General features: G+C 43.0%; 3 protein-coding genes across 8 annotated transcripts in view; 2 read left to right on the top strand and 1 right to left on the bottom strand.

Moving 5' to 3' along the window:
* Positions 1-15,996, top strand: part of LOC118390706 (active breakpoint cluster region-related protein-like) — a 315,098-nt gene extending 299,102 nt beyond the window's left edge. For 3 of the 5 annotated variants that reach the window (XM_052456995.1, XM_052456997.1, XM_052456998.1), the window contains 7 exons: positions 6,496-6,555; positions 7,131-7,240; positions 8,718-8,857; positions 9,955-10,089; positions 11,322-11,427; positions 13,517-13,667; positions 14,384-15,996. In XM_052456995.1, coding sequence (XP_052312955.1) covers positions 6,496-6,555; positions 7,131-7,240; positions 8,718-8,857; positions 9,955-10,089; positions 11,322-11,427; positions 13,517-13,667; positions 14,384-14,473 — 792 coding nt within the window. In that variant the 3' untranslated portion in view covers positions 14,474-15,996. Of the gene's footprint in view, positions 1-6,495; positions 6,556-7,130; positions 7,241-8,717; positions 8,858-9,954; positions 10,090-11,321; positions 11,428-13,516; positions 13,683-14,383 lie in introns of all 5 variants that reach the window. The other 2 variants (XM_052456994.1, XM_052456996.1) reach the window with 1 other exon arrangement.
* Positions 15,997-18,289: 2,293 nt separating this feature from the next.
* On the bottom strand, positions 18,290-21,195 carry LOC118390074 (mitochondrial import inner membrane translocase subunit Tim22-like). Its single transcript, XM_035780265.2, has 4 exons — positions 20,892-21,195; positions 20,367-20,563; positions 19,197-19,269; positions 18,290-19,090 (listed from the first exon to the last, which is right to left on the bottom strand). Exons 1-4 carry the CDS (start codon positions 21,148-21,150, stop codon positions 19,014-19,016), a joined length of 606 nt encoding a protein of 201 aa, XP_035636158.1. The 5' UTR covers positions 21,151-21,195; the 3' UTR covers positions 18,290-19,013.
* A 1,801-nt stretch (positions 21,196-22,996) lies between these two features.
* specc1 (sperm antigen with calponin homology and coiled-coil domains 1) overlaps positions 22,997-25,388 on the top strand; it is a 182,792-nt gene continuing 180,400 nt past the window's right edge. Inside the window, exon 1 of one of the 2 annotated variants that reach the window (XM_052457000.1) lies at positions 22,997-23,439. The gene's annotated coding sequence lies outside the window, so the exon portion shown is untranslated. Of the gene's footprint in view, positions 23,445-25,388 lie in introns of both variants that reach the window. The other variant, XM_035780264.2, reaches the window with a different exon arrangement.

The following is a 25,388-nucleotide window of genomic DNA, read 5'->3' as shown; positions in this document are numbered from 1 at the left end:
CCTCTCCTGTACTACCTGTAAATCATCAGTGTCGCTGTAGGCAGGAACATGCTGTTGTGTACAGAACTGTGAGAACAGTAGTGTCCCTGCTGGTGATTATCAGAGAGGTCACCCTCTCCTGTACTACCTGTAAATCATCAGTGTCGCTGTAGGCAGGAACATGCTGTTGTGTACAGAACTGTGAGACCAGTCATGTCCCTGCTGGTGATTATCAGAGAGGTCACCCTCTCCTGTACTACCTGTAAATCATCAGTGTCGCTGTAGGCAGGAACATGCTGTTGTGTACAGAACTGTGAGACCAGTAGTGTCCCTGCTGGTGATTATCAGAGAGGTCACCCTCTCCTGTACTACCTGTAAATCATCAGTGTCGCTGTAGGCAGGAACATGCTGTTGTGTACAGAACTGTGAGAACAGTAGTGTCCCTGCTGGTGATTATCAGAGAGGTCACCCTCTCCTGTACTACCTGTAAATCATCAGTGTCGCTGTAGGCAGGAACATGCTGTTGTGTTAGCCTTGTCTTAAAGCAGATGCCTTTATGTTGCATGATGTTTATGAAGTTGGATCTTATACTGTATGCCTGAGACATGTTGCCCTTAGGGGTTGTGATAGGATGCTTGGGCTGGTCCTTGGCCAACCATAACTCTCTGCCTGCTGAGAACGCGTGCTGGTTAGGCTCAAACCAGGAAGTCTTGTCAGGAAGTTCATGACAACAGAGTCAAAAGGCCTTACATTTCACTTGTGTATAATGACATCAGCAGCTGTTTACCAAAGTGTCATATTATTAATAAGTAGAATGATGTAAACATTTTACATAGCTATGTTATGTATATTCACTCTTACGTTCATCTGCAGCTAAATTTAGATTCAAAATATTGTCAACTCATATGGCTTTGTTTTTGTTACAATCATCAGGCCAGTAATATTAATCTGTCAGCAGAAAAAAGAATGATGCTCTTGTTTGTAGAGGTCTTAATAAATAAAAAAACAATCCCAGGTTGCTGTTTTTAATTAAATGAAAGCCACTGCCCATGCAGTTGAGCTAGTTAGTTTCTAATTAAACCGGATGGGAACATTGCTGCTTATTGTTCATTTAAAACAGAACAGTCAGTCACAGAATGAATATTTAAATGTAATCTCCCAGTGAACAGAAAGTGAGAGGTACAAGGAAAGTAGCAAAGCACAAAGGAAATATTAAGAGGAATTAATGAATTTGCCATATCAAAAGTTCATACTTCATCATAATTAAGTTCTGCCTTTAAAAAATAATTCCCTGTTAATCTAACAATGGGATTAATTAAAGATTTTGGCAAGCGTCTGTGTAATCAGAGTTCACACTTTTCTTCCCTGATGCATTGTTCACATACTATATTGCCATGTTTTGATAACTTCCAGTGCTTTGAAGTTCCACATCCTAGAGGTTGTATTCCTTCCTCAGAACGGAAGCCATGACAGTTTATTTTTTTACATGCGTCATCCATAAACCAATGTCTTTGACCAAAATCTAGATCTGTCATTTTATGTCCTATGTGAGAAGCAGGTACCTGGGTTATGGTGATGGAGACTGGCTGTGTTGTAGATACATTATACCACAGTATCCTCAGGAGGGTTGCGGAGAGTTCAGTAAGAGATGGATTTAGAATAGGAACATCTCCAGAGGGACCTCGGCATCTGTTTTTCAAACTACTTCAACCCTGCCTGTGCTGTGCTCTGTCCCCCGTTGGCAACAGCAGTGGGATCAGTAGAAGGGCTTCTCACTATGTACAGTATGTGTGTGTACTGTGTGTTTTGCCTGCCTTTCTGCACATGTATGTTTGATGTATACTCAGTGGAGGCAACTTAGAACAAGTGTCAGCCACATGTCCACTGGTCTATACCACACTATACATAGAAGAGAGCTGACATCACAGTAACCTGAGTGGCTCTCTTCTCATCCACTGACTTTCCATGTATCAATTCTTTCCCCCTCTCGCTTGTCATATTAACTGTGTGTGTGTGTGCTGGTGATGTCTAGCTAGGTCTCTCAACCAGGTGCTCTGTACTGGCTGTGTTGAGATAGGGAGGGACCACTAACTTCCCCAGCTGAGCCCCCCGATCCACAGCCAGATCACCATGTCCCCAGCCCACTCGAATAGCATTGCAACAGACACACACACACCAGGAGAGTCGGCCCTCAACCTAGGGGTCGCTCAGAGAACAGTGTGTTCCCACAAAACAGAGCATCATGCTGGCTAAAAGGAACACACCTCATTGCTACTCATCCACTCGAACTCACACTCTCAGAATTCATGTTTTTCGTCTTCTGTTTTTCTACATGCAGTATGTTCTGTTCCACATGAAAGCTGATTGTACAGTGTAGTCAGTGTGGATATGCATTGTTACAGTATCATCTGACCTACATCATGTATTATGATCCTCTCCCCAATCAGTCACGGTGTTTTAGGCCGCATAAAGGAGGCTTTGACCTCTGGAGGAGTGACAAGGTCCTCATTGGAACCATTGTTTGGTTTAGGATTTCCTATATTTGTGATTTACTGATTTTAATATCCCATATCCTTCCACCAGCCTGTGTTTCACCAGCCTATCTTTCTTCTACAAACACAGGCTAATAATATGTTTCAAGGATTCTCTGGAGAGAGAGGATTTGGCTTTGTGATTCATCGCTTGGATTTGGAATAAAAAATACTTTGAGGACCCGCCCCCTTTATGTTTTTGTTCATGCTTCACCTCATATAGTCTTCCCTCTGATTGGTTTCACTCAAGACAACTTATTTTTTCCTCATCTCCTGTTGCCAGATGGGCATAACCCCAAGTCACGTTGGGGAGATCATTCTTTCCAAAGCAACCTATCTATCTTGCCCCCCCCCCCCCATCTATCCATCCTCTGTGATAGGTTGAGAATATAGTGTAGCACCGTACTGAATCAGTGGCACTTTGGTCTCTCCTCCTTCCCAGGCAAGGAAAGGAAAACTGATAAATTGGGGCAGAAGTTCTTCCTGGAGTTTTGAATAAAGCAGCAGAGTATTAGAGGTGAACGGTGGAGTGATTGAGGGGAAATGGGTGCGCTTGACTGCGCTCTGCTCAGCTGCATAAAACTTTAAAATAAATATGTTTTATTGTCACATACACCAGATAGGTGCAGTGAAATGTGTTATTTTACAGGGTCAGACATAGTAGTTAGGCTCTTCGTATTTGTATAACCCAATTTGACAACAACAAAAAATTGTCTATTGAGAAGTGCGTAGAGCCGTAGACCGTAATTGAGAGAGGGGAGAGGTACTGCATTAAGTTTTTAGGGATTGATTTGGGTGGATTACAGTACAGTAGTGAGGACCCCATAGCCATGATTAGGGCAACCTTGTTAAAATCCCAAACCCTGTTGACAAAATTTCCCCTAATGGTAATAGGTGTCAGAGTAATTGATTCAAAACCGTTTTTTTATTAGGTAATTAGACTCCCTAAATACAAACATTTATGAGTGCTAGCTTAATGTAATGTTACGAGAAAGTGAGTGTGTTGGCCTTGCGCTCGCTCAGCAATAAACAATTATGCGGCTTAAGACAGACAAGCACATCATCTAGGAAGGTAGTAATGGTATACACAGGGAGCTACTGAATCCGTGTATTAAAGGCATTAGCTCCTTGTTGTAGAACTGCTATGCTAGTCAGTGGCTGCGGTGTGTGTATCACAGCATGTTCAGTGTAAGCTAGGTGGAAAAGCTGTCTGAGACTTATATAGAGTGCCTTCAGAAAGTATTTACACACCTTGTCTTTTTGACATTTAGTTGTTACAAATTGGGACTCAAATGGATACAATTGTATTTTTGTTTAACAATCTACAAAAAATACTCAAAGGTCAAAGTGTAAGAAAAATTCTAACATTTTTTAAAGATGAATGACAAAAAAAACAATATAATAGCTTGATTAAGATAAGTATTCAACCCCCTGAGTCAAAACACCTTTGGCAGCGATTACAGCTGTGAGTCTTTTTGGGTAAGTTTCTAAGAGCTTTGCACACCGTGAAATATTTGCTCATTATTCTTTATTTAAATTCTTCAAGCTCTGTCAAGTTGGTTGTTGATCATTGCTAGACAGTCTTGCCATAGATTTTCAAGCTGGTTTAAGTAACAACTTTAACTAGGCCACTCAGAAACATCCAATGTCATCTTGGTAAGCAACTCCAGTGTATATTTGGCCTTGTGTTTTTAGGTTATTGTCCTGCTTTAAGGTGAATTTGTCTCCCAGTGTCTGTTTGAAAGCAGACTGAACCAAGTTTTCCTCTAGGATTTTGTCTGTGCTTAGCTCTATTCCATTTATTTTATACCTTAACATGATGCACCCACCACCGTTCTTGAAAATATGAAGAGTGGTACTCAGGGATGTTGTCGGATTTTCCCCAAACATAATGCTTTGTGTTAGGAAGGACGCCTGTATCTTTGTAGTAACTGGGTGTATTGATACCCCATCCAAAGTGTAATCAATAACTTCACCATGCTCAAAGGGATATTCAATGTCTGCTTTTTTTATCTACTCTACCAATTGGTGCCCTTCTTCTTGAGGCATTGGAAAACCTCTCTAGTCTTTGTGGTTGAATCTATGCTTGAAATTCACTACTCAAATGACAAATAATTGTATGTGTGGGGTACAGCGATGGGGTACTCATTCAAAAATCATATAATCACTATTATTGCAAACAGAGGGAGTACATGCAACTTATTATGTTAATTGTTAGGCATATTTTTACTCCTGAATGTATTTAGGCTTGTCATAACAAAGGGGGTTGAATACTTATTGACTCAAGACATTTCAGCTTTTAATTCATTTGTAAAAATGTCTAAAAACAAAATTCCACTCTGACATTGTGTTATGTGTAGATCAGTGGCACAAAATCCAAATGTAATCCATTTTAAATTCAGGCGGATGTCTCTGGGGTTTGCTTCTCATCAAAAATCATATCAGAGCTCTATTCTCCCAAAGCAGCATGAGAAAACTGCCCAGCTCTGCCTCTGCTACTGAGCAGGCTGAAGCGTGTGAGGCAGTCATTTTCATGGCCACTGCTTACCCCTAGAGACAGCCATACGTAAACGAGAAAAACACAACCCCTGTCCCTGTCTCACTTTCTTAAAGAACACACTGCCCTGTCTCTACCCACAAGCATTTCAGCAGAGCTACAAAGAACTTGGCCTACAATCAGATGACAGTTCAGCTTACAAGAACTAACAGGAACAAGATGAAACTGGGCACTAGCAATATCAATAAAATGGTAGTGAACAGAAAGGGCAGCAGCAGTGCTTTCATTGTTGTGTGTTAGCCTATATTTGTGATTTACTGATTTGAAAAAGGGGTCTTTCTTGTGTGGTGTATTTTAATCGCAATCAATGTGATTCTTGTTCACATTAGTGAAAGGAGGGAAATGTGATACATTAGTTAGTTAGCCCAGTAGAGGACCGATGTGGTGAATGGACTGTTTCATGATGCATGAAAGAGGAAATATTGTGTGTTTTAATGCAGAGATAATCAATGTCATTAGGTAGGGACAGACACACACAGAGCCCTCAGGCTGGCTAGGCTACAGAGGTTCCTCTCAGTCTAAACATACACACACACATTACCCAGCGTGCACCACTGCTCCATCCACACATGGGGCAAAGTCCATTTAACTTTATCAGATGTCAGCATCCTGTAAATTTTATATGGAGGAGAAAAGAAAAACTGCAGTTGAATCTGAAGTTCCCAGGGATTTTTTGTTATTTAAATATAGACAGGCCAGTCTGGGAATTTCCATTGAGGAGGCAAAAGGAAAACGGGGTCTTATTTTCTCTCCACGTAGCAGCAGTCAGAAAATAGCCCCCCTCCTCCTGCCTATGTTGAAAGGGAGAGTCTCGTCTCGGAAAACAAACTGTAACGTGGCCTCTTTGTTCTCTTGGCTGGACTTTAAAGGAGCTCTTCAGAACCTCACCAGAGCATGACGGGAGGGACACATATGGGACAGGTGCTTGAAAGAGAGAGCGAGAGAGCAGTGAACCCTGGGTAGGCAGAAGTCCAGAGCTGGCTAGGTCCAGGGGTGTGGTTATAGAAGAACAAGTACAACACAAAACATTGTTGAAGTTAACATAACATGGACGTCTTCATGTTTGTGTCCTAATAAACAGACTAATTCATCCAGTGCAGTGAACCCTGGGTACTCGGAGAGCTGGCTAGGTACTGTGGTGTAGTGACAGTCAGATTAAGTTAACACAAGAAGAACACATCACACAGGCACCATGCCAGAAATAAGGCTTTAGTGTCTCTGCTAGAGTGCAGTTGTACATTTACGATACAAGGAGTGTGTTCTGTGAGGGTCCATGTGATTGTGTCCATGATACTGTACGTGGATTTGAACACTCTCTGCTCTTGTCATACCTTCTCTCAGTCTGCTATGAGGTTATGCATCGATTATGGCATGGGCAGAGAATATAACGAAGGAAACTTAATCATGTTCTTTCTCTTTGTATTTCAGCTGGACCCCCAGACGGTGCAGTCCAAGAACTGGCACGTGGATGTCATAGAGATGAATGGGGTAAGGGACACCAGGAACCTTTGGGGCCAGTTTGCCAGACCCAGATCAAGCCTTTTCTTGGACTAAGAAGCTCTTTCAATGTTGAATCTCCACTGAACATGCTTTTTCATCTAGGACTAGGCTTCATCTGTGTCCAGGAAACCAGCCCTTGATTTCCTAATTCCATTCCTGATCCTGTCAGTCATTTACCCATTCAACCCCATCAATAGAAGATGACTTGTCAGGGCTTAGTGTGTGGATATTATAATGTAGCTTGTTATAGTTTGCCAGAGACAATGCAATATTATCTTTACAAGCTTGGCCAACTCTGATTTCTAACTCTGATTTCTCTGCAACGGTGTTTTTAAACAGCTGTAATACCTAACCACTGGATCTTCTTAAACTCCTGGATGTTGTGAAATGATCAAAAAGAAAGCACTTGGAAGCTGTGTATTTTAAACTCATTTTAAATTAGGGACTGCAGATGAACTGTGTCACTAAAAGCTGCTGCAATGTTCACGGTACATAATCCCTGTCAAATAATAAAATAAAATAATGCAGACTGTTTGACACTTTGTATGTATCGTCTCCCACAGATCAAGGTGGAGTTCTCCATGAAGTTTACTAGTCGGGACTTGAGTCTGAAGAGAACGCCCTCCAAAAAACAGAGTGGGGTGTTCGGGGTCAAAATCAGTATTGTGACAAAGTAAGCTATGTTGGATTTCTCTCATAATAAACTAATGAACAAACTACAGTGCCTTCTGAAAGTATTCACACCCTTTGACCTGTTACATATTTTGTTGTGTTACAGCCTGAATTTAAAATGGATTCAATTCGATTTCAATTTGTGTCACTGGCCTACACACAAATACCCCATAATGTCAAAGTGGAATTATGTTTTCTGACATTTCTACAAATGTATTAAAAATGAAAAGCTGAAATGTCTTGAGTCAATAAGTATTCAACCCCTTTGTTATAGCAAGGCTAAATAAGTTCAGGAGTAAACATTTGCTTAACAAGTCACATAATAAGTTGCATGTGTGCAATAATAGTGTTTAACATGATTTGTTTTATGACTTCCTCATCTTTGTACCCCACACATCTGTAAGGTCCCTCAGTCAAGCAGTTCATTTCAAACACAGATTCAACCACAAAGACCAATGCCTCGCAAAGAAGGGCACCTATAGTTAGATGCCGTTTAAAAAATATATTATAAACAGACATTGAATATCCCTTTCAGCATGGTGATGTTATTAATTATACTTTACATGGTGTATCACTACAATGATACAGGCATCTTTCCTGACTCAGTTGCCGGAGAGGAAGGAAATCGCTCAGGAATTTCACTATGAGGCCGGTTAGAGTTTAATTGGTGTGTAGGAGAAAACTGAGGATGGATCAACAACGTTAGTTACTCCACAATACTAACCTAAATGACATGTGAAAAGAAGCCTGTACAGAATACAAATATTCCAAAATATGCATCCTGTTTGCAATAACGCATTAAAATAAAACTGCAAAAAAAAATGGGATTAGAACTTAACTTTGTCCTGAATACAAAGCCTTATGTTTGGGGCAAATCCTACTCAACACATCACTGAATACCACTTTTCATATTTTCAAGCATGGTGGTGGCTGCATCATGTTATGGATATGCTTGTCATTGGCAATGACTTGGGAGTTTTTTAGGATAAAAATAAACGCAATAGAGCAGAACAATAACCTAAAACATAAGGCCAAATATACACTGGAGTTGCTTACGAAGACTAGATGAATGAATGATCTTGAGTGGTGTGGTTAGTTTTTACTTAATTTGGCTTGAAAATCTATGGCAAGACTTGAAAATGGCTGTCTAGCAATGATCAACAATCAACTTGACAGCGCTTGAATCGCTGCCAAAGATGATTCTAACGTGTTGACTTGGGGTTGAATTTAGAATTTAATCCATTTTAATCCTACCTTGCAAAACAACAAAACGTGGAAAAAGTCAAGGGGTGTGAATACTTTCTGAAGGAGCACTATATGTCACTATGTGTAGTTAAGACTACATCACTTCAGGATAAACCCCTCTCTATAATCTTTCTGTACAGTTTGTTTGATTGCTAAGATTAGCATTAACGTTATTTGAAAGGGACCGTGCTGTAATATCAATTCTGATGTGTGTTGGGTTTGTCCCCCAACAGGCGTGAGCGCTCCAAGGTGCCTTACATAGTCCGTCAGTGCATTGAGGAGGTGGAAAAGAGGGGGATCGACGAGGTGGGAATCTACAGGATCTCAGGGGTGGCCACTGACATCCAGGCCCTCAAAGCAGCATTCGACACCAGTAAGAAACACTCACACTACCAACACTGTAAAATACACCTGTCTTAATCAATAGAACCAGGAGATTGTCTTGGCCATGGGACTTGACCAGGCATAACTCTGGGCCTATAAACTGAGTATAGAAAACATTAAGGACACCTGCTCTTTCCATGACATAGACTGACCAGGTGAATCCAGGTGAAAGCTATGATCCCTTATTGATGTCACCTGTTAAATCCACTTCAATCAGTATAGATGAAGGGGAGGAGACAGGTTAAAGAAGGATTTTTAAACCTTCAGACAATTGAGACATGGATTGTGTATGTGTCCCATTCAGAGGGTCAAAGGGCAAGACAAAACATGTGATTGTAGAGTCCATGGCCCAACGATTTAAGACTATTCTGAAGGCAAAATGGGGGGGGCTGGAACTCAATATTAGGAAGGTGTTCCTATTGCTTGCTATACTCAGTGTATATAAGCTATAACTAGGGCCATGAGTTTTTCCTGGTCAGGTTACATTATCAGAAATAACTCCAGGCCCTACATTATCAACACAAGTCTCCTCCTGAGCTGTCCTGTCGTTCCTCTCCTTCCATCCTCCGTTGTACGGCGTGCCGTGGTCAGGCTAGCAGGCCCATGGCAGAGGGTCTTCAGCCTGGCTATTAACAGAACGAGTTGTGGGAAAGGGCAGGAAGAGCACAGGGGAGCTGCAGCTGTCAGCTGTGTGTTGTCCTCCCTGGGAGTACCAGGGTGCATCCCAAATGGCACCCTATTACTTCTATATTTCATTGCTTTTGACCAGAGCCCTATGGCTCTTTACAGCCAGGCTGTGCACTGTATATGGAAATGGGTGCCATTTGGGATGCAACCCATGTCTCTGTCACGGCACCTAGACCAAACCAAAGATAACCCCTTCTGTGTCTCTGCTCTGTTCATGGCTCACTGAGCTGAGATCACTGGTGGTTTGGGTTTTAAACAGTGTTGTTGCTTGTTATGTCATCTCTGGAGCCAGAATGATCCGTCTGGAAATGAAGTAGTTGTTTGGTTGAGGCTGATGCGCTTCCCTTGAGCTCATGTGTGTTTTTGTTTTCTCTCCCCCTCCCTCTCTCCCCTCCACAGATAGCAAAGACATCCTGGTGATGTTGAGTGACATGGACATCAATGCCATTGCAGGGACTCTGAAGCTGTACTTCCGTGAGCTGCCAGAGCCCCTGCTCACTGACCGCCTGTACCCAGCCTTCATGGAGGGCATAGGTACGACCTCTGACCCAGACCATACCAATACAATTAGGATGCATCTCAATAGTTACATTTTACATTTACATTTAAGTCATTTAGCAGACGCTCTTATCCAGAGCGACTTACAAATTGGTGCATTCACCTTATGACATCCAGTGGAACAGCCACTTTACAATAGTGCATCTAAATCTTTTAAGGGGGGGGTGAGAAGGATTATTTTATCCTATCCTAGGTATTCCTTAAAGAGGTGGGGTTTCAGGTGTCTCCGGAAGGTGGTGTTTGACTCCGCTGTCCTGGCGTCGTGAGGGAGTTTGTTCCACCATTGGGGGGCCAGAGCAGCGAACAGTTTTGACTGGGCTGAGCGGGAACTGTACTTCCTCAGTGGTAGGGAGGCGAGCAGGCCAGAGGTGGATGAACGCAGTGCCCTTGTTTGGGTGTAGGGCCTGATCAGAGCCTGGAGGTACTGAGGTGCCGTTCCCCTCACAGCTCCGTAGGCAAGCACCATGGTCTTGTAGCGGATGCGAGCTTCAACTGGAAGCCAGTGGAGAGAGCGGAGGAGCGGGGTGACGTGAGAGAACTTGGGAAGGTTGAACACCAGACGGGCTGCGGCATTCTGGATGAGTTGTAGGGGTTTAATGGCACAGGCAGGGAGCCCAGCCAACAGCAAGTTGCAGTAATCCAGACGGGAGATGACAAGTGCCTGGATTAGGACCTGCGCCACTTCCTGTGTGAGGCAGGGTCGTACTCTGCGGATGTTGTAGAGCATGAACCTACAGGAACGGGCCACCGCCTTGATGTTAGTTGAGAACGACAGGGTGTTGTCCAGGATCACGCCAAGGTTCTTAGCGCTCTGGGAGGAGGACACAATGGAGTTGTCAACCGTGATGGCGAGATCATGGAACGGGCAGTCCTTCCCCGGGAGGAAGAGCAGCTCCGTCTTGCCGAGGTTCAGCTTGAGGTGGTGATCCGTCATCCACACTGATATGTCTGCCAGACATGCAGAGATGTGATTCGCCACCTGGTCATCAGAAGGGGGAAAGGAGAAGATTAATTGTGTGTCGTCTGCATAGCAATGATAGGAGAGACCATGTGAGGTTAAATAGTCAGTTATAGGGGAGTTATTCCTTGTTTTTATTGAGACCACAACATTGAAATGATGGTTCATATTCCCCCGTAGAGGGGTAATTCTTAAATTCTCTTCTGTTCTTCTCTTCTTTCCCCTCTCTTCCTCTTCCTCTTCTCTACAGCTCTGTCAGACCCTGCAGCCAAGGAGAACTGCATGATGCACCTGCTGCGCTCTCTGCCTGACCCTAACCTCATTACCTTCCTCAGCCTGCTGGAGCATCTCAAGAGGTACACACACACATAATCTACCATAAAGGCTAGTAACCATTACTGTTGACAGTTGGGCCATATTAACTGGCAGCCTAATACATACAGATCGTACATTGGAGAAGTTCTGGCCAGAGTACGGTACATGTGCGAGTGGTTCTTTAAGCCTGCTATAAAACTGTGTTCTGGAGAGCTTCACGTTCAGCTGCACTCTGCCTGAGGTCATGAGGTGTGCTCCTGCTACTGTGACCGCACAACGCTCATTAGCCACTGACTGACTGCCCCAATAAGACAGAGGACAGAGGGAAATGTCATCAGTGCTCAGGCCAGACATTGTGTGGTTAACAGAGCATACGAATGCCAGGCCCTGGAGAGATGACAAGTATACACTGGCCCTTTTAAGCCAACCCGTTAGTGGTGAGGTTAAGGTGCTAGACTGAGGAGTTATGGTCCAGATGGAAGGACGCATTTATGTCAATGAAAAATGACTTCCCTACTGCTAAAATGACTTCCCTACTGCTAAAATGACATCCCTACTGCTAAAATGACTTATATACTGCTAAAATGACTTCCCTACTGCTAAAATGACTTCCCTACTGCTAAAATGACTTCCCTACTGCTAAAATGACAACCCTACTGCTAAAATGACTTCCCTACTGCTAAAATGACTTTTCTACTGCTAAAATTACAACCCTACTGCTAAAATGACTTCTCTACTGCTAAAATGACTTCTCTACTGCTAAAATGACAACTCTACTGCTAAAATGACTTCTCTACTGCCATTTTGTCTTTGAATATAGCTGTGATGGTCTCAGTTGGCCAATCATGTGCCAGTCTGGAAAGGCAGTGTGTAACCACATGTGATGACATGGTGGTGCCTGTTAAAACTGCCTTCAATTAGAAGGGCATGGTAGAGGAGGGCACAACCACAGACTGGTAACCACTAGCATTGGCGGAAACACTTAGGAAACACTTGTGGGTGATGGGAGGAGACCCATATCTGTCATCAGCTACAGTAGTAATGGCCTGTGTGGGGACTTATTCATACTCTGAGTACAGTAATAGTTTTCACCACCAGACTTTTAAAAGATCAGGTTCATGTGTTTGTTATGGTTTCCTACTGCAGGGCAGACAATGGTTTTATTTCACTTTTATTTGAACAGGCAGTCATGTTGAGACCAAGGTCTCTTTTACAGCTGTGTAATTACAAAAATATACACATCAATACAATATGAAAAGCAGAGATACAAAACAGTCATAGAAAACAAACACATTCTACATTTAAAGGGTCGTCAATCAGCCGTCTGAGGCACTAATTCATCACATTTTACAATGACAAATGAGACTGAAAAATGTGTTAAGTCAGAGAGTATATCATTCTCCTCTAGCTATATAACAGGAACTAGGGGGAACTAAGACCAAGTTTAATGCGTAGTGCTGCTTGCCAGTTTCAGTCACACATTACTTCACTCACGCCTCCTCCCAGAAGTTTGTGTTCAGTTCATCCTTGCAGTGAGATTGAAAAATGAGAAAAGAAAGCTTAGAGCGGTGTGTATCCCCAGTAGAGGGGTTATACAGTGTGTGTGAAGCTGCTGCAATAGAAATGAATGTCAGAGTTTGGCAGGCAAGCAGGAAGGTGCATAGATATTAATCAGATGTCTACCTATGGGCAGGCCTGAGGTCAGTTTACAGGGCTAGCGCTGGGTCAGAATACAACCCTACTGCGCCATGTAACCATTATGGTGGCCTGATCCCAGTACAGCTCTTTAACATCCATCAGTGCAGACAGTGCAGTCAGTCAGCAGAATGTACACAGAATGCTCTCATAAACACGCTGAGGATTCCCGCTGGACGCTCTGGTGACATGAATGGCTTTGCAGTTCCCATGAAGAACATCAATAGCTGATGGCAACTTAGTTCAGAAATTCAATGGTCCTTGTAGAAGAAACATATTGTGCTGCACTGACGGTCACTGCTACGGGAAGATGAGTCATCATAGTAACATGGCAAGACCAGCAAACATGTCGCGTGACTAGAAAAATAACTAATACCGATCTGTCCCTGTGATCGCTGTCGTCTGACTGGTCTATCTTTCTGTTTTGTGTTCCAGAGTTGCTGACAAGGAGCCCATTAACAAGATGTCCCTCCACAACCTGGGCACAGTGTTTGGCCCCACCCTGCTCAGACCCTCTGAGTCAGAGGTCACCAAGGGACACATCACACTGGCCTCTGACATCTGGTCACACGACGTCATGGCGCAGGTCAGTGTGACTTGGGTGCGTACATCTGTGTGTGTGTGCATGTGCATTTGCTTGTGAGAAGGTAAGCGAGCGAGTGAGTGAGTGTGTGTGAATCTACATACATCTGTGTATGAATCTACATACATCTGTGTGTGTGTGTGTGTGTGTGTGTGTGTGTGTGTGTGTGTGTGTGTGTGTGTGTGTGTGTGTGTGTGTGTGTGTGTGTGTGTGTGTGAATCTACATACATATGTGTGGGTGTGTGTACTCCAAGGTAGCTTAGTGGGTTGTGTATGTTTTACCCGTGTCAGACAGGTCTGGCCTCCCAGCTGTATTTATAATTAGGAAGCCCCACTTGGAGCTCTGCCCGGTGCTGAGAGAGAGAGAAACCACTTCATGTTCACAAATGACTTATTCTAGGGCGCATATAAACAGTGACTACTGTAAATCACTATAAAGGCCCCAATGCTAACAATAGAATGCTATATTTCATCATTAACTGTAAAGACAGCGACAACTATTGTGCAGTGACTTATTAAATATCCATATGTTTAGTGGATAGATATCATGGAGAGATGCTTCGTCACATACTGAGTCATGTACAGAATGTGTAGTCACATGGCTTTATGTAATGCGCCATATCCTAGTCCTTTTTTGGTTAGAACTATGATTAGTGGTATTTAAACGAAACACAATTGATTTTAGGCTGAAGCTCCTTATTTCTCTCTCCCCATCTCAGGTCCAGGTGTTGCTGTACTACCTGCAGCATCCTCCCATCTCCTTCGCTGAGCTGAAGCGGAACACACTCTACTTTTCCACTGACGTTTAATCCCTTGGGGGTCCGGAGCGAAAGACTCAACTGCAAGTCCCCCCACCCCCATACCACCCAGCTCCCTTTTAAAACTGGACAGCCCCCGCTGGGAGAAGAAATGGAGTTAGACGTGAGGGAAGAGGAGACATGGTGCTCCCCCTGGATCCCATAGTCACGTCTTCTAGTGTCATGTTAGTGTGCAGTACATCCATCTGGTGAAGTGCAGGTGTGGAGGGAGCAGCAGACCTCTGGCCCACAGTAACCCCACAGACAGCCACCATTCTGGGACCTCTATCAGTGAGGGGTTAAAGGTCAGAGTCTGGTTTGTTACTGACTCCATTTCTCTCTTTTTTTTCTCCAGAGGCATTCCAAGAAAAACTGCATTTACATATTTTATAAATATTATTTGCTCAATTGTTCCTTTGTTTCTATCTGGCTTTGTGCATGTGGTGGAGGAGGGCTCTGTGTGTATATAGAACCGCGTGGGAACGTTAAAGCAAGGAGCTGAGGACTGAGCTTGCAAGCCGCCAGTAAATGGTCACTGTCAGATTTTCTCTCCATGTGCAAAGATGAGAGCACAGCCCTCCCTCTGTCTGAGTCTTGGCCAGATTTGCCCCTATTATTTATAAATAAATATATTACGTGTGCCTGTACAGTCCAGTACAATTAGAGAATTGCGCAACGGAGTCTGTTTGAAGTTTTTTCTTAGCTTATTCTTATTCACAGCCAAGGTTGGCTGAGCTGTACTGAAACGATCACAGCAACAGTGTAAAATCTGAACCACTCTTTAAAGAGATATCATCAACCTGTGAGATGAGGGTTATGGAAAAATGGAACACATTTTTGAACATTTGCTTTTTTTTCGTCATTACATTGCAAGCCTGTTCTGAGTGTCCAATGACACCAGTTATAATCTATGGGATGATGTTTGTAGTGTAATGCCCTCATTGCATGTTCAGCTTGTCAATCATATCAGGCTGGCTGACAAAGGTAGGTTGTCACTGCTAGTTTGTTGCACCAGCAATCTCCATCAATGCTGTACAAATCCAACATTTCTGCTATCAAGCCTGAGACATATCTTGAAATAAGCACTGTTAGATGAGTCCTAGTTGATATTTTAAATAAGATTTAAAAGAAAACATGTATTTTACTTCCTTTGAGAACAATGAGTATACTGTATTAACAAGGATAAATGTTGATGTAAACTTCTTTTTAGTAAAATAAGTGTACCAAAATGAAGTTGTCTAACTTTTATTGCAAGTAATTATTTTCTTGGTACTTCTGTTTTTGTTTGGTTTGTTGCATCCTACTGCACTTTGTGATAGTTGGGAAGTGACATTCATGTATTATCATTTTATCCGTACTGTCCAAACTCAATTTTTTGCGCTGCAATCTTAAGTATTCTGAATCTATTAAGCATGCAGTTACCAAACAAATCATTAGAATTAAAAAATGAATACAAAACTACAGGAGCAATTAGCAGTGGTTTGTGTTTTAATTGATAACCAGTCCTGCAATTAAATGACACATCGAACCCACAACTCTGAGTTCATATTATTCACCATGAATGAATTTGAAACATGTGTAGATCTTATCTGGGTGGGCACGTCCAGTCATGTAATGCATTGTTATCTGGGTGGGCACGTCCAGTCATATAATGCATTGTTATCTGGGTGGGCACGTCCAGTCATGTAATGCATTGTTATCTGGGTGGGCACGTCCAGTCATATAATGCATTGTTATCTGGGTGGGCACGTCCAGTCATATAATGCATTGTTATCTGGGTGGGCACGTCCAGTCATATAATGCATTGTTATCTGGGTGGGCACATCCAGTCATGTAATGCATTGTTATCTGGGTGGGCACGTCCAGTCATGTAATGCATTGTTATCTGGGTGGGCACGTCCAGTCATATAATGCATTGTTATCTGGGTGGGCACATCCAGTCATATAATGCATTGTTATCTGGGTGGGCATCCAGTCATATAATGCATTGTTATCTGGGTGGGCACATCCAGTCATATAATGCATTGTTATCTGGGTGGGCACGTCCAGTCATATAATGCATTGTTATCTGGGTGGGCACGTCCAGTCATATAATGCATTGTTATCTGGGTGGGCACGTCCAGTCATATAATGCATTGTTATCTGGGTGGGCACGTCCAGTCATATAATGCATTGTTATCTGGGTGGGCACATCCAGTCATGTAATGCATTGTTATCTGGGTGGGCACGTCCAGTCATGTAATGCATTGTTATCTGGGTGCACGCCCAGTCATGTAACATTGTTATCCAGTCAGTCATGTAATGCATTGTTATCTGGGTGGGTCCAGTCATGTAATGCATTGTTATCGTCCAGTCATGTAATGCATTGTTATCTGGCACATCCAGTGCATTGTTATCTGGGTGGGCACGTCCAGTCATGTAATGCATTGTTATCTGGGTGGGCACATCCAGTCATGTAATGCATTGTTATCTGGGTGGGCACGTCCAGTCATGTAATGCATTGTTATCTGGGTGGGCACGTCCAGTCATATAATGCATTGTTATCTGGGTGGGCACATCCAGTCATGTAATGCATTGTTATCTGGGTGGGCACGTCCAGTCATGTAATGCATTGTTATCTGGGTGGGCACGTCCAGTCATGTAATGCATTGTTATCTGGGTGGGCACGTCCAGTCATGTAATGCATTGTTATCTGGGTGGGCACGTCCAGTCATGTAATGCATTGTTATCTGGGTGCACGCTCCAGCATGCATTGTTATCCAGTCATCATATAATGCATTGTTATCTTGGTGGGCACATCCAGTCATATAATGCATTGTTATCTTGGTGGGCACGTCCAGTCATATAATGCATTGTTATCTGGGTGGGCACATCCAGTCATGTAATGCTTTGTTATCTGGGTTCCAGTCATGTAATGCATTGTTATCTTGGTGGGCACGTCCAGTCATGTAATGCATTGTTATCTTGGTGGGCACGTCCAGTCATATAATGCATTGTTATCTGGGTGGGCACGTCCAGTCATATAATGCATTGTTATCTGGTGGGCACGTCCAGTCATGTAATGCATTGTTATCTGGGTGGGCACATCCAGTCATGTAATGCTTTGTTATCTGGGTGGGCACGTCCAGTCATGTAATGCATTGTTATTCCAGTCATGTAATCATTGTTATCTTGGTGGGCACGTCCAGTCATGTAATGCATTGTTATCTGGGTGGGCACATCCAGTCATGTAATGCATTGTTATCTGGGTGGGCACATCCAGTCATGTAATGCATTGTTATCTGGGTGGGCACATCCAGTCATGTAATGCATTGTTATCTGGGTGGGCACATCCAGTCATATAATGCATTGTTATCTGGGTGGGCACGTCCAGTCATATAATGCATTGTTATCTGGGTGGGCACGTCCAGTCATGTAATGCATTGTTATCTTGGTGGGCACGTCCAGTCATATAATGCTTTGCTTAATGACTTTAAATAAACCATTTACACCGGTGACCTGTTTCAGTTAACTATAAATTGGATGGATTCTGTAAATGTTGCTTTTACAGTAAGACTGTTTGAGTCCAAGACTATAAAACAATTAGTTGCATTAGTGCGGCTAACCTTTGTCAAGTCATCGCCTTTCAAAGTGTGTTGCGTTCTGGAGCTTAGAAATTTTCTGACTCATGAACTTTACAGTGTAGGTTTCTGCAGCCATCACCTGCATTGTAGATTTTTTTGGTCACGTTTGCATGGGTCTAATTTTCCGCAATTCATGTGTACAGTAAATATATACAAATAAATGACTCATCGATTGTATAATGTACACACAATTTCAGTTTGAGTGTAATATGGGTGTTGGAGGATGCAGATGTTTATTTTGGCACAGAAAACCTTTTATAAACAATGGCACATTTAGTGTTTGTTGCTTTAGCCTTAACACTCAAACACACCCATTGACCTGGACTCAAACTTTTGACTTAATGTCACCAGGCTGTATTTTACCCACAACTAAACAGCTCTCATCTAAAATCCACAGTTTAATCTCAATGACGAAGTTTAACTTCGATAAAGGAAAAGCCAGCATGACATCACTGTGCACAGGATACAGTCAACAAAAGGTAATTTACTCCTGAGGTGCTGACCTGTTGCACCCTTTACAACCAATGTGATTATTATTATTTGACCCTGCTGGTCATCTATGAACATCTTGGCCATGTTATGTTATAAGCTCCACCTGGCACAACCCTCATAGCCTGGTTTCTTCCTAGGTTCTGGCCTTTCTAGGGAGTTTTTCCTAGCCACTGTGCTTCTACACCTGCATTGCTTGCTGTTTCTGTACAGCACTTTGTGACATCAGCTGATGTAAGAAGGGCTTTATAATTGTAATTGATTGATGAAGACCAGGATGGAATTGTCCAACTGTAATAATCCTCATGACCAGATGTGCCATCTGCAGAGCAGTGTTCTCTGGGATGTGTTTCTTTCCATGAGGTATAAAGTCTGTTACTGGCCCAGAGGGACAGTCACCTCAACCATATTCAACAGGGGTAACGAAGGCCCCCTGGTTTTCACCGGAGATAGTACTCAATGGCAGCAGAGAAGGCAGCGAAACCTCCACATCCCAGCACTCCAGCCTTCGCCCCAGCTATACGAAAGGACACAATCACAGCTTAAAACCAATTATCGTTTAACAATCAGTCAGTGATATCAATGCATGGGACATTTGAACTTACATTAAGTAGTTAACTCACCACGAAATCCTATTGCTCCCCCAGTAACACAACCACTGTAGACAGCATTCTTCCAGTCTGACTTTCCCCTGTGCTGTAACATACAATATAGACCACAGGGGGGCAGTATGAGACCGATGACTAATACAGAGTACTAGTTCCAGTTTTCAAATTCTCTTTGGTATTTCTCAAAACAATGATTACATAATCACGGTATGAATTTCATCGGCCATTAGCCGAGAAGATTAACATAATATTATGTAACCGCAAAGTTAAGGTAATAAAATTGTCCAAAAATTACAGGCTGTCTCATGCTTGGGATGAATTGACACATTTGCCAGAATAAGGACTGACCTAGTGCTAAGTTTCAATATATATCTTTAGTTCCACTAATCAGACTACTCTCACTTTGCTACTCTCTTAGTTAGCATAGTGTAACGACCCTGGGTTTAATAAGCATGGATATTGACTCTGCCGCTCGAGCATGCTTTTGCGCGCTGGACTCCGGGGCTAGAAGATTGAGGGTTCGAGGCCTGCTCCCTGCTGTTTCATTACATTGGTGTCAGAAGTGATCGGACCTTGCATCCTCGCATTACATTGGTGTCAGAAGTGATCGGACCTTGCATCCTCGCATTACATTGGTGTCAGAAGTGATCGGACCTTGCATCCTCGCATTACATTGGTGTCAGAAGTGATCGGACCTTGCATCCTCGCATTACATTGGTGTCAGAAGTGATCGGACCTTGCATCCTCGCATTACATTGGTGTCAGAAGTGATCAGACCTTGCATCCTCGCATTACATTGGTGTCAGAAGTGATCGGACCTTGCATCCTCGCATTACATTGGTGTCAGAAGTGATCGAACCTTGCATCCTCGCATTACATTGGTGTCAGAAGTGATCGAACCTTGCATCCACGACAGTGTGTGTGCTTGGCCGGTGAGCACATTCCTATAAGACGTTGAGTCGCACGCTAGCGCGAGGACGTGCTCTTTGAAAGGAGTGTAATGACCCTGGGTTAATAAGCGTGGATATCGATTCTGCCCACTGGAGCATGCTTTTGCGGCACAGTCGATACGTGCTGGACTTGAAGATAGAAGGTCGAGGGTTCGAGACCTGCTCCCTGCCAATTTCATTACAATATTATCTTCTGATGTTTTCAAGCAGGAAAGTAAAACGTCAGACAACCTACCGATTCAATGATGCACTCTGTGCAGGAGAACATTGCTCCAATGACTGCAAAGTTTTTGGCGTAGGACATTCCCCTCTGGCCCATGTCTTTAAGGACTTCTCTGGCAGTAGGTGTTCTCATGGGGTCTTTGGGGTCAAATCCCACATTGGTATCTATGCCAGCCGTGAACACACCAAACGCTCCCCCAAGAACAAACCCTGTGGGGAAAACACAGTGTCACAAGATTGTGTTAGCTACAGCAAATATGGGCATAGTAATGTTATAGTGAAAATTAACAACATCACAGAGAGACGTCAAGGGCTCATATCATCAGTAAGATACCAACACAATAAAGATGCATCATTTGGAACAACTGTGTGTGCATTATAAGTGGTTGGCCTCTTGCATGGAGAGAAACTGCTGTAGCTAGCTGCAATCAACGGTCACCATGGGATCGTTATGTCAGGCAGCAACACCCCCGAAAAAGAAATGCACCAAGCAAGTTGCAATTGTAATATCGTCGACAATAGTGAAAGACTAGCTAACCTCCAACACATGCCAACACCGCCTTGAAGGCACAGCTCTCCATTCCCCGTTCGATCATCTTCTGGTCGTCGGTTTTCATGGGATTGGGAAGACCTCCCATAACGGTTGGATTCAAATCTTTAATCGGCCTCTTCTCCCCGATTAGGTGCTCCAGGAGCATGCTGTACTGGAATGTTGAACCTTCATAGCGTCGATCAGCCGAGGTTGTGGATTGTGTGTCCGACACAGGGACATTTCCACTATTCACGGTCGTCGCCATGATGTTCGTGAACGGCTGGTCAATTCAAGAAAGACGTTATTTAAAAACGGTAGATTCGCCAAATGTATGGCAGTTTGAGGTTAACTATATTACTTCCTTGTGAAAAAACTATTACGTTCAGGAATAACATAGAAATTCTGTTTTATTATTTTAGAAAATGTTTGTCAATTTATAGGAATGAACCTTTTCTGCTTGCTTTAGCATGCAAGTGAAGTGCACCGGAGTCTTCCTATCTGTATTAGCAGATTCGACTAAAAGATTTGCTGGAGATGTTCTCTCCCAATCAATCCACATTCACTGTTTTAATATATGCTGTATTAAATATGTCCAGATTCCAGTCATAAACATGAAATCCCTGAATCAGCCATATCATCTTAGATCAATATTGGCACAGCACTTCTCACTATATATACATTGACAGTTGAATTCGTTTTAACCTTTATTTAACTAGGAAGGTCAATTAAGAACAAATCTTACTTACAATGACAGCCTAGGAACAGTAGGTGAACTGCCTTGTTCAGGACATTTTTACCTTGTCAGCTCAGGGATTTGATCTAACAACTCTCTGGTTACTGGGCCAACACTCTAACCACTAGGCTGCTGGCCTCCCCAATTTTTATATTAACTCTGCAGGAAATAGATAAGGAGAGTGTCAATTTAATAAAATGTTTATCATACACTGAACAAAAATATAAAAACGCAACAATTTAAAATATTTTACAGTTACAGGTCATAAGGAAATAAGTCAAAGGAAATACATTTATTAGAATCTATGGATTTCACGACTGGTCAAACAGATATGCATCTGTTGGTCACAGATACCTTTAAAAAAAGTAGGGTCTTGGATTGAAAAACCAGTCAGTATCTAGTGTGACCACCATTTGCCTCATGCATAGAGTTGATCATGCTGTTGATTGTGGCCTGTGGAATGTTGTCTCACTTCTCTTCAAAGGCTGTGCGAAGTTGCTTAGTATTGACGGGAACTGGAACACGCTGTTCGATCATGCTGTTGATTGTGGCCTGTGGAATGTTGTCTCACTTCTCTTCAAAGGCTGTGCGAAGTTGCTTAGTATTGACGGGAACTGGAACACGCTGTTCGTACATGTCGAGCCAGAGCATCCCAAACATGCTCAATGGGTGACATGTCAGGTTAGTATGCAGACCATGGAAGAACTGGGACATTTTCAGCTTCCAGAAATTGTGTACAGATCCTTGCGACTTGGGGCTGTGTATTATCATGTTGAAACATGAGGTGATAGTGGCAGATGACAATGGGCCTCAGGATCTTGTCACGGTATCTCTGTGGATTCAAATTGCCATCGATAAAATGTAATTGTGTTCATTGTCCGTAACTTATGCCTGCCTATACCATAACCCCACCGCCACCATGGGGCACTCTGTTCACAACATTGACGTAAGCAAACCGCTCTCCCACACAACACCATACACGTGTTCTGCGGGTGTGAGGCCGGTTGGACTACTGCCAAATTCTCTAAAAACGACGTTGGAGGTGGCTTATGGTAGAGAAATAAACATTAAATACTCTGGCAACAAGTCTAGTGGACTTTCCTGCAGTCAGCATGCCAATTGCACACTCCCACAAAACTTGAGGCATCTGTGGTATTGTGTTGTGTGACAAAACTTCACATTTTAGAGTGGCACACATTTTTAATGATCATGCTGTTTAATCAATTTATTGATATGCCACACCTGTCAAGTGGATGGATTATCTTGACAATGGAGAAACTCTGACTAACAGGGATGTAAACACATATGAGTCTGGAATTTAAAAAAAAATATATATATTTCATCTTATCAAACATGACCAAGGCTTTACATGTTGCGCGTTGTAACGAACCCGGGTTTATAAGCGCGGAAATCGACTCGGTCGCACGAGCATGCTTTTGCGGTACAGTCGATAGCGCGCCGGACCTCGGGCTCGAAGGTCGAGGGTTCGAAACCTGCTCCCTGCTGTTTCATTACAGTATATTTTCATCAACGAACACACTATTTAAAAACCGGTACTGCACCAAACTCGTGCGCTCTACATGCAGGCGCAGTTCTACTGCCGTGTTGTTTAAGTGCTAGTCAGAACTAGGAAACGCGAAAGATTCCGATTTGCAAATTTATACACGTGCCGTGTTCTACGAATCAGCAAGTCAGACCTTTCCGAGTTTCCTAGTTCCGAGTAGTATTGAACGCTGCATATATCCACACACGAGCGTCATCGTCACATCACCTCATCAGCAGCAGCACGGAGCGGGCTCGCGGCAGAGTTAAAAAGAGCAGGTGAGGTGAGGGAAACATTTATATTATTTTGCGTTTTTTGTCGAAAATAACATGTTTTGAACCAACAATGATAATGTTATCCGTTTTTACCATTTCGTCATACACGTTTCACATATATTTTGTGAGGCTGTGAGAGAGTCGTTATGACGACCAGTTGGCTAGCAATACTGTAGTTCACAGCGGCTGACGTTTTGGTGTTGATCAACGACAAGGGGTTTGTCTCATGACAGCCACAGTACCCTCAGCTCGTGGTTCTTTTTTATTTACCTGTGTTTAAAAAATGTATGGTCAGCTCGAGTCGACATTTTCAGGGCCACATATTTTACAATTAGAGAATACTGCAGTTATACTTCTGTGATGGTAAAGCTGAGTCAACCGAAGACATCTGTCATGTCATTTTTGGAGACAGGGTGGAATTATTCACACTGGACCTCTTCCCATTGTGAATAAGAGAGCTCTGGTGCCTTTGCTAATTTGTGTGTCTCTGTTTGAAGTTCAACAGGGTGTTGTTTCTGTCTGCTGCCTCCACCTGTAAATTTGGTGACAGAGAAAAGCAACCTCCTGCCTACTAAAATAGGTTAGCTCTTCCAAGCTGACATATTCCCATTGCGTAGCCTATATTGTCTAAGTGCTTATAAACTGCTTAAGCTATTAGTAGATCATTAATACAAGAATTAGCCTATGTCATACGTAACGATGTAATTATATATTTTCTGTTGGCATTTTAACACGTATAGGTCACACATAATGTGACATTTTACAAATGTGTAATTACTGTGCTCAACTATGTTGATATGTCCTTAGTGGATACATTGGCTGTATTTGAAACCCGCCACATGCTACTGTTGCGAACGGCTACAGTATTTTTCACACGATCAGCCTGCCATTTGTTCCTTATTAGAGCTATACATGTAGCTAAGGCTTTGTTAAGGCTTTGTTGTAGTTAGTCTCGTCATCTGTGAAAGTTTGCTGTTTATTTCTTTAATAGATCCCTTAGTGATTCCTTATGGTCAATGTTGTTATGACTGAGCTACTGTGTGCTGTACTGGCTGTGCCATAATCAGCTGCAGCCCTATTACATTTATCTGCCTATAAACTACACAGTCACAGCTTCCAGGCTTAGTCAAACGATGGTCTCAAAACGATGCTTAGGTTTAAACTTGTAAACTGCTGCTATTTTGGTCTTGGTTTACTGCGTGTTATAATGAGAAAAGTAGCCTACCTAGGGGAAAGCTAGTCTAGACCCTAGACTCCCCTAAATTCAGACTGTTCCCTTTAAGATGTATATTTTTTTACATTAAATGTTTTCAAGAGGTTAACAAGCACTGTGTCATTCATGTCATGTGTCATTCACACAGCCGATTAGTTATAGTATCAAGGCACAAGCCGAGACCCAAGTGCAGACACAGGAGGCAGATGGTTGGAGTCTTACAATGGCTATATATCCAAAGGGGTAGGCAAGAGAATGGCCGTGGACAGGCAAAAAGGTCAAAACCAGATCAGAGTCCAGGAGGTACAGAGTGGCAGACAGGCTCGGGGTCAGGCAGGCGGGTACAAAGTCCAGAAACAGGCAAGGGTCAAAACCGGGAGGACTAGAAAAAGGAGAATGGGAAAACCGCTGGTTGACTTGGAAACATACAATACAAACTCACATAGAGACAGGAAACACAAGGATAAATACACTGGGGTAAACAAGTGACACCTGGAGGGGGTGGAGACAATAACGAGGACAGGTGAAACTGATCAGAGTGTGACAGTACCCCCCAGGACGCCACTTGGTGTCCTACCTGGGCGCATACCTTGTAGACTGGGGTGTTGGCGGTGGAAGTCGGTGATGAGGGCTGGATCAAGGATTCTCTAGCGGGAACCCAGCACCTCGGGTTAGGCAAGTCGGTTAGGACATCTACTTGGTGCATGACAAGTAATTTTTCAACAATTGTTTACAGGCA

The sequence above is a fragment of the Oncorhynchus keta genome, chromosome 11 (assembly GCF_023373465.1).
Source record: "Oncorhynchus keta strain PuntledgeMale-10-30-2019 chromosome 11, Oket_V2, whole genome shotgun sequence".
Taxonomy (NCBI): domain Eukaryota; kingdom Metazoa; phylum Chordata; class Actinopteri; order Salmoniformes; family Salmonidae; genus Oncorhynchus; species Oncorhynchus keta.
This window is presented reverse-complemented; position numbering and strand designations above follow the sequence as displayed.